Consider the following 9,006-nt stretch of genomic DNA (forward strand, 5'->3'; position numbering starts at 1 on the left):
GTGCCCCGGGGGTGCGGCCGGGCGGTCGGGCCCCAGGCCTGTGGCCGTGGACATGAGCATGGGGTTGGTGCCCAGTGGGCACAGTTGGGGGGCAGGCCCCAGGCCCCTTGACCGAGCCCTCCCCTGAAACTGGAAAAGCAGAGTAAACATGGCTGACGCAGCTGCAGTGTGGTGAGAACGGGCCCGGCCTCTGCTCAGCCTTGCTTTTACCCCAGAGCTTGCCCGGAGCCCTCTAGGACATCCCTCCTGCTCTGGTTAGTCTGCTGGCCCCCCACGCGCCCCGCTCTTTCATGGCATCCCTGGCAGAGCGTGACTGGACCTCTGAGGGCAGGGTGTCTGACCATCCCAAGGCCACCGCTCCCAGCCTGAAAGGAGCTCATGCGGGTTCGTCACACTCAGCCCCGCGCGCACCCACCCCACCTCCTCGACCTCACCTAGCCTCCTCTCGGGCCTTGCAGCGCACCCTCTCCCTGCACGGTGCAGCTGGTCGTCAGCAAGGGCTGCCTCAGTTTGTGAAAAGGTGTTTCCCGGGAACTCCCACCCACGGCCGACGGCCATTTCCACCGGCACGGATCCCGGAGCCGAAGCCTAGGACCAGGGGTACTTTCAGAGGCCACAGACATGTCTGATTTCTCCTAAGACAGAAGAAGGAGGCCAGACAGTGGCACGCCGGGGTCCAAACCCACAGGGGGTCACGTGGCATAGTCTGCTCTGAGCTCGCAGTAAAGTGAGGCGGGGAGGCAGCCTGGGGAGTGGCGGCCATCGGCTGGGAGCCTGGGACTGGCCAGGGAGAGACAGCAGTGGTCAGCACGACCTCCACAGGAGACACCCAGGCCTGGGGGACGGCCGTTTACTGAAACAGTTGCTCGGGAGGATGGAGATCTCGAGGGCATCGGGCTTTGCACGCACTCGTGACATTTGTTTGGAGGTGTGAGTGACCCAACAGCTGTGAAAATGTACGTAACTGTCACTAGCACGTGTAATGACACCTCTCTGACCCACGAGCGGCACAGAGAGCGAAGGCCTCCGCCACGCCCAGCTCCCGGGGAGGGCCGTGTCTTCGGAGAGCGCCACGACTCACCTCTCTGTCCCGGCTCCTAGCCTTAGAAGTGTGACGTTTGCTAGGCCACCTTCCTCAGCTCCCCCTGCAGCTAGGTATGGCACCTGGCACAGGCTGGCAGAAGGGCCTGGGGTAAAACCTTTTCCAGGGAGGAGTCCTCTGGGCCCCTTCTCCCCCTGCTGGCGGGAAGGGGTACTGCATGGCGTGTCGACCGGAGTGAGCAGGCCCACCCCAAGGAAGGCCAAGCATCCGGGTGACAGGGACCCTCAGACGGGAAGACCCTGGAGGAGGCTGAGCCAGAGGGAACAGAACCACCTACAGCCCCAGACTCCCTACTCCAGAGGGCCCTGGGAACCAATGAGTGACCGCTATCTTCTGGTGACTGTCACTTGGGTTCCCCGCACAGCTGCCCGCCCACATCCTGCCCCCCGGGGGTCTGGCAGCCAGTCCCTCTGGCTTCATCCAAAACGATGTCTCCCAGACTCTGCCTTCCTGGACCACCGCGTGGCCTTGGCCACGTCCCTGTCTCACTGCTCATGACTGCTCTAAGACTGACTTACAACCTCATGTAAACACTCTGATTTGAAACCAAATTCGAGGTTGCCACGGGAGAGGGAGCCCCGTCTTGCTAGCCGTGGAAGGTTATTCTACCAGGACAGACAGTAAGGGGGGCCACGTCGGCACCGGCTGCGAGGCTCTGAGACTAACGCCTGCTCCCTCTTAAAAAGCCAGCAGTGGGGACCAGCAGATGGCAGAACAGTGATGTCGCTGGACTCCCATGTAGTCAACCTCAGTTTGAGTCCTGGACCTGGCGGCTTAAAGCTCACACCTGGCACGTGTGTGTGCGTGCCCAAGATCCGAGAGAGAATGGAGAAGGGATTGCAGCGTGGCCATCCCCTCTGGGGGCGATTTCCCGCTTTCCATCCCTCTGTCTCTGTCTCTCTGGCAAGAGCATGCACCCTATAGCAAAAATCTCTCCCTCCCCCCCAAAAAAGCCAACAATGGTGACACGACAGTGACAGGGTGATGACACAGTGTCGACACAAATGTCTGTGTGCTGGACTCAGGTGCCGGCTTCACCCCCAGGAGTATCCCGTACGTGCCCACGACCTAGGCTCACCGGGCTGGTGTGAAGGCCCACTGGAGGAGCCTGCCTCTCCCTCCCTCCCTCTCTTGTGGAAGAAACAAATGCATACATTCTTTTAAAAAGAAAACAAACATTCCCAAGTGGGATGGTGGAGGTAGAAGAGCGAGATTAGCAAGCATGGGAAGGGCGAGGGGATATTGTCTTCTGGGAGGTCTGAGCGACGAGGGGGAGGCGTGGGGCCTCTGGAGGGGTGGTGCTCCGTGAGGTGTGTCTCCCTGGGGTGCGTCTCACACCGGGAGGATATGTTTAAATGAGGAGGAGGAAAGAGAACTCTGGAGCCAGATAAGCTCCCTCCGGCCACCTCTGCCCTGCAACGACTGAGGAGCTGCAGGACCAGCGAGCCAAGTGTCTGCGGGGCTTCAGGGAAGCGGAGGCTTGCCAGGTGCCAGGACAGGGACCACAACTCACCCAGTGGCAGGTCCTCGGGCAGGGTCACTAACGTCATGTTGTTCAGGAATTTCGGGGGCACGTTGGCGGCCACTGTAGGACACAGCACACAGAGACATCTAGACACCCGCAGAGCCGGAGCCCCCGCCTCCCCGTCCCTGGGAGCCCACACTGCCCTCCTGTGACCTTTCCCAGCTCAGCCACCTCCCCTGGTGTCCCTTCCTCCCCAGGGCAGCCGGGCCCAGCGGCCGAGGGGCTGGGAGTCTGCTGATGAGTGAGGGAGGGTCCCCAGGTAGTGCTGCTACCATGGGGACGGGGAGGCACCCACCGGACACCACGAGGGCAGCAAGCAGGAAGCAGGACAGCCATGGCCTGGCCATCACACCCGGAGGGACCTAGGGAAAGCAGTGTCAGGAGAGGGTGCCAGGACCAGCCTCCGTCTTTCAGGCAGACCGCCATCGGCCTGGGGCTGACCCCGCCTCTCCGTAGTTCTCCCCAGGACCCCTACCACCCAGATGGTTCCAGATAGGGGAAGCCGGGCATGGGCAGGACAGCTGAACCTGTGCTTGACCCAGGCCTCGGCGCCCGCTGTGTTGTCCTGACTCTGTCCCGAGCACACAGAGGTGTGAGCTCAGGATCCCTCCAACTACAGACGCCTGTTCAGAAACCAAGGCTGGGACCATCGGGGGCATTGTGCTGACGGCGCTGGACTCCCACGTAGTCAACCATGGTTCGAGTTCCAGACCCAGTGGCTTAAAGCTCACACCAGGCATGCGTGTGCCCAAACTCCTGAGAGAATGGAGACAGGATTGCAGTGTGGCCATCCCCCATGAGGGTGATCTCTCATGTTCTGTCTCTCTGTCTCTCTGGTGAGTACACTCACCCTACAGCAAAATTCAGTCTACCAAGGTAGGGGGCCAGCAGGTGGCATAGTGGCCAAGGCACTGGACTCCCACATGGCTGATTGCGATTTGAGTCCCGGATCCAGCAGCTCGAAAAATCATGCCAAGCATGGACGTGTGTGTGTGTGTGTGTGTGTGTGTGTGTGTGTACCCAAAATCCCAAGAAGGGATACAGTGTGACCATCCCCCTGGTGGGTGATTTCTCCCTTTTCCTCTCTCTGTCTCTCTCCAGCAAGCACTCATGCCCTATGGCAAAATAAACGCTTTTTGTTTTGGAGAGGTTTTTGCTATAGGGCGCATGTGCTCGCCAGAAAGACAGAGACAGACAGAAAGTGAGAAATCACCCCCCAGGGGGGATAGTCACTCCGCAATTCCTTCTCCTCCATTCTCCTCTTGGGATCTTGGGCACACACGCACACACGTCTGGCATGAGTTTAAGCCCCCGGGTCCAGGACTCAAACCACAATCGACTACGTGGGAGTCCAGCAACATAGCCATTACGCCATCTGCTGGTCCCAGAAAAAAAAATTAAAATAAATAAAAGAGGGTCCAGCAGGTAGCATGGTGGTTGGGGCACTGGACTCCCACATGGCCAACCATGGTTCAAGTCCTGGACCCGGCAGCTCACTTTCTCACTTCCCCTTTCTCTCACTCTGTCTTTCTCTGGCCAGATTAAAATACAATAATAACAAAGTTAAATGGCTAAATAATTCTCTAACAAATAGATAAAGAAAAGAAAGAAAAAAACGGAGTCTGGGGCCAGCAGGTGGCATGGTGGTTAAGATAATTAGATCCCACGTGGCCAATAGCATGGTTTGAGTCCTGGGCCCGGCAGTTTGAAAAACACGCCAGCATGTTGGTGTGCCCAAGATTCCAACAGGAGGGAGAGGTGGAGAAGGGACTGGAGTGTAACCATCCCCTGGGGGTGGTGCTTCCTCACTCTCCCTCTCTGTCTCTGTGAAACTTAAAAGAAGAAAAAGAAAAAAGAAAGAAATAGGCTGAGAGACGGCGAGGTTATCTGAAGCCACACAGAGAACCCATGACAAACCCAGGCTCGCCGCCTCTTGGACTCCAGCTCCTTCCAGGCCACCACTAAGGGCGGCAAGTGGGGAGGGCGCAGGGCGGGTCTCGCAGCTCACTGGTGCCGCACTGTCAGTGCTTGGCAAAGGCAAGTCCCCTCCTCCTACATCTCGCAGGGCACCTTTGCTGACGGTCACATCACTGCAGGCTCATGAGAACGGCTGTCATCGCCCCTCGCCCGTTGTCACCCTGGCTGGACAGTGAGCTGAGCAGGGCAGAGCTGCAGGGTCACCACCTGCTGCGTGACCCTGGCCAGGGCCCTCGGAGAGGGGCTGTGAAAGCTGCTGGCTTGCCAAGGCCCCCGGAGGGGATAGCTGGGAGCCCACGTCCTGGGTGGTGAGGCCACACAGGCCGGACAGGAAATGCAGGGACATAACTGCTCGGGAGGAAGTAAGAGGACCTCGGTCCTCAGCACCGACCACAGGGCTGAGCCACAGCTTGGCGAGACAGCGATCACGCGTGAACGTAACAGTGCCGGTGGGGTGTTGGCCCTCGCCCGGCGTCGACCCAGGGGTAAGGTGTCCTGAAGCTGGAGGTGGGTCGTGTGGAGAGACCACAGCAGGAGAGACCACAGCGGGGACAGAAGCGAGGACAGCGTGGCAATAGGGCTGGGATGAACATGCCGGAAACGCAGGTGAAGGTGGAGGTGGAGACAGGTGGAGACGGAGTTGAGCTGATGATTATGGGATGGGGCTGACGGTGGGCTGGTGGTGGAGGTGCCGGGGGCGATGGGGGCTGTGAGCTGACCCAGAGGTGCAGACGCAGCTGGGCATCAGGGAAGACGGCAGGTTGCTGGTACCCACTGCGAGGAGCGGTGCCCAGGGACAGTTCCTTGGACGCTCCTGGGGCTCATCTACCCCTGGCGTTGCCCTAGCGCCATCATCTTGACTCCCCTCTCCTGGATTGCTCTCTGTTCTCGTCCTTTAGAAGTGAGTCAACCGCCACCGGACGGTGAGTCACTGGGCGTGCAGCCGGCAGGTGAGCAAGGGGGAGGCATCACCTTACAGAGCTTTCAACCCAGCTCGCAGGACGCGGTCCTGCCCTGGGAGCCCTCCACCCTTCCCTGGCCGACAGGCCACGTGCTGGGCCGGCCTTTGCACCCATTCCCGTGTAGCCCTCAGCACATGTGGTCCAGGAGAGGGGCGGCCCCATCAGTGGCGGGTCGGGATCCTGGGCCAGGTACTCTGTCCTCTCTCACTCACCTTCCCAGGCTTCTGGGTTCCTCTTCCTGGTCTGCTGGATTTTCCCACAGGCCTTGCTGAGGCCCCGGCAGGGGAGGTTGAGGCAGAACAGCCTGGACGAGGACCTGCGTTCTCCAGGCCCCTGGAGGCCCCACCGACAGCCCCTTCCTACACTCGCCTACACGCCAGTCCTGGAAGTTCTCCCAACTCCCTGTCACATTCTCCCGAGACCCCTGGCCCGACTCCGACCGACAGTGACAGCTTGTCCCCTCTGCGTAGGTGACGTGCAGTCTTTGCACCTAGCTGTCCTCACCACGTCTCTGGAAGGGAGTGATGACTCCCCAGTCCTGTGTTTGTGGGGACCTAGGACTCAGGGAGGCTAAGAGGCTGCGCTCTGGGGCAGAGCTGGGAAGCCGCCCTGCCTCCCGCTACTGCTCCGTCTCACTCCTCCTGCTTCTCCCTGCGCCGCCTGGGTTGGCCCTGGGTTGGCCCTGGGTTGGCCCTGGGTCTGCCCTGGGTTCCCGTAGGCCTCCCTCTTTGTCATGGGCCCTGTTCACAGCCGTGCTCGTCTGATCATGGTGGGGCGGCCCTACATCTGAGCACCGTCCTCAGGTCCAGGTTCTTGAGAAAGTTGGACAGCGCCTCACGAGGGGGACAAGGCAGAGCCACCATTGCTGATCTCCCACCTCGAGGGCACGGTCAGCCCCCAGCTCAGACCTCCCAGGGCTCCCACTGGCTGCAGGACACACTACCTGACGCTCTGCTGACAGCCAGGTCCTCGCAGGTCCTGGGCCTCACTTTCTGCACAAACCGTCCCTCCCCACAAGCCGTCCCTCCCTCCCTGTGGTGCGGAGGCTGCTGGACCAGCACCCGGCCTCCCCTTCCTGACTTTCACACACCCCCTCGCCTCCTGCGTGTGCGAGCTCTCCCCACCCTTAAAGGCCCAGGTCAGGTGCACAGCCCTGTCCAGGCAGGTAGTGGCCTTCCTCTGGGCCCCTGGGTTCATGGTACCCCTGCCAAGGGCCAGCACAAGGCGCTGAAAGGAACATCGTCGTCCTTTGGCTGCGACCAGGGGTCCGTTCCCAGCACCTGTTTCACTGCAGAGCGGCCCCCAGGCTGTCTGCTCCTGAGAACCGAGCACAGCGCAGCCCGCCCCTGGGACCCCGACTCTTGTTCTTTCCCCGCTACAAACAGTGCTTGGGGAAAGGTCAGAGGGCAGAGGAGCCAGCGTGGTACCATGGGGAGAAAGTAACCCACGCCGAAGGTCGCAGGTAGGCTCCCTGGCAGCCTGTCCGCCACGGAGCGCCCCCACAAGCGGGCGGGCTGGGAGGACGCGGTGGCGGCAGAGACCTGCTGACAACGCTTGCTCTCCCCTTTTCTTTTTTTTTTTAAGCTTTTGTCATAGGCTGCACACGCTTGCCAGAGAGAGACAGAGACAGAGAGAGAGAGGAGTGAGAAATCACCCACTCGGGGGTGGCCATGCCGCAATTCCTTTCCCATTCTCTTCTCAGGATCTTGGGAACACACATACACGTGTCCAGCGTGTTTTATAAGCCGCAGGTCCACACGGCTGCCTTTTCCCTCAGGGCTCAAACCGCAGTTGGCCATGTGGGCCCATCTGCTTTAACCCCCGCCACCAGCCAGCCCCAGCTGTGCTTGCTTTTCGATCTCTCTAAAGAAAGAAAGAAACATTTTTCAAAAATTCCTCTTTCAAAAATAAAGGACAGAGAGGGACCAGCAGTTAGCATAATGGCTATGTCGCTGGACTCCCATGTAGCTAACTGTGGTTCGAGTCCTGGACCCGGTGGCTTAAACTCACGTCGGGTGCATGTGCATGTGTGCCCAAGATCCCGAGAGGAGCATGGAGGAGAAGGGATTGTGGCATGGCCATCCCCCCTGGGGGGTGATTTCTCGCTTTCTGTCTCTGTGTCTCTCTCTGTCTGGAGAGCACACGCACCCTATAGCAGAAACCTCTCCAAAAATAATAATAAATAAATAAAGGACAGAGAGGGAAGCACTGGGGTGGTCTGGGCCCTGCCCTGGAGAGGGCAGCCCCGGGTGAGCCCTCTGGTCCCGCTCCTCCACCCCGGCCGGGAGGGGCCGCAGCCGCAGCGTGGGACCCTTCTGGACTCCAAGGCTTTACAGAACTCGGCGTCAGCAGGAGTGACCAGGAGTGAGGAGCCCAGGCCTGGCCAGGGCCAGAGAGGGCCAGAGAGGGAGTACGTCCTCCAGGCTGCCCTGCCCACCCCAGGCCCGGCCCGCACCCTGCCTTCACTCCCTTTCCCTGCTCTGCTCACGCCTGCATCACACCCTGTTGGGTCACTGGTGTCACGTCTTGCTCATACCATCTCATGCCTCGTGTCAGCGTATCATCTCACGCTGAGGAGACGGGGCTCAGAGAGGCCGGGGAGGGGTGCTGAGATCTCGGGCCGCAAGTCGGATGCAGACTGTCCCCAGGCCCAGGTCCACTCAACTCTCACCCCAGGACACTCCAGCCCAGCCAGGGAGCCTGAGGATGGGCCCTGAAGGTTGGGCGCCCCGCCGTGGGGCCCTGTGGGGCCCATCCCTCAGGCTGCTTTGTCCAGAGACAGACTTGGAGTCAAGGGTGCATTCACCCGCTCGTGCAACCTCAGAGCAGCCCTATCCGCTCGCTGGGCCTCAGTTTCCCCTGCCGGGAAATGGGGCAAGGGTAAGAACCACAGATGCCCTGCATCACAGCCTAGCTCCCTCGGTCAGAGTCCGTGTTCGCACACCCCGACCTCCTGGTGCCCCCCCACCAGGGATGCGGCCTGGCCTCCACCATCCACTGAGCCTCCACCTCGCATCCCAAGGCCAGAGCTGTGCTAGGCCGGCCTGCGGTCAGTCCCACTGACACTTCCTGGTTCTGGGCCGGGGCGGGGTATGGGGGCACCTCCACCCAAGGGCTCTCCGGGCTCCCGCCGGCACTGTTTTCATCCCCACTCTGAGGCCCAGAACAGTTAGCATCCCACCCAGAGTGGAGGGAGCCGGGGTCTGAGCCGCAGCTGGGCTGGAGCTCAGCTCTTCCCCTCCAGCTCTGGAGCTCCTAGGCTCGCCGCCCACCCAGTCCTCAGCAGGGCCCAGAGGCCCTCACTTCTCCCCAGGCCACCTGTGCCCTGGAGAACCCTCAGTGGGCCACACTGACAAGGGGAAGGGGGAGGGCGGTCAGCCCTGGGAAGCTGGGGCCACTCTCCCCACTTTACAGAAAAACAGGCCCCGCCGGCTGCGGTT

General features: G+C 60.8%; 1 protein-coding gene across 1 annotated transcript in view; it reads right to left on the reverse strand.

Annotated features, from left to right (window-relative positions):
- Positions 1-9,006, reverse strand: part of CDHR2 (cadherin related family member 2) — a 33,642-nt gene that overhangs the window by 24,072 nt on the left and 564 nt on the right. Inside the window, exons 2-3 of the mRNA XM_006158883.1 lie at positions 2,923-2,989; positions 2,616-2,687 (exon numbers count right to left, since the gene is read on the reverse strand). Coding sequence (XP_006158945.1) covers positions 2,616-2,687; positions 2,923-2,974 — 124 coding nt within the window. The 5' untranslated portion in view covers positions 2,975-2,989. The remainder of the gene's footprint in view (positions 1-2,615; positions 2,688-2,922; positions 2,990-9,006) is intronic.

This window comes from Tupaia chinensis, unplaced genomic scaffold (assembly GCF_000334495.1).
Source record: "Tupaia chinensis unplaced genomic scaffold, TupChi_1.0 Scaffold000612_1, whole genome shotgun sequence".
NCBI classification, from domain to species: Eukaryota; Metazoa; Chordata; class Mammalia; order Scandentia; family Tupaiidae; genus Tupaia; species Tupaia belangeri.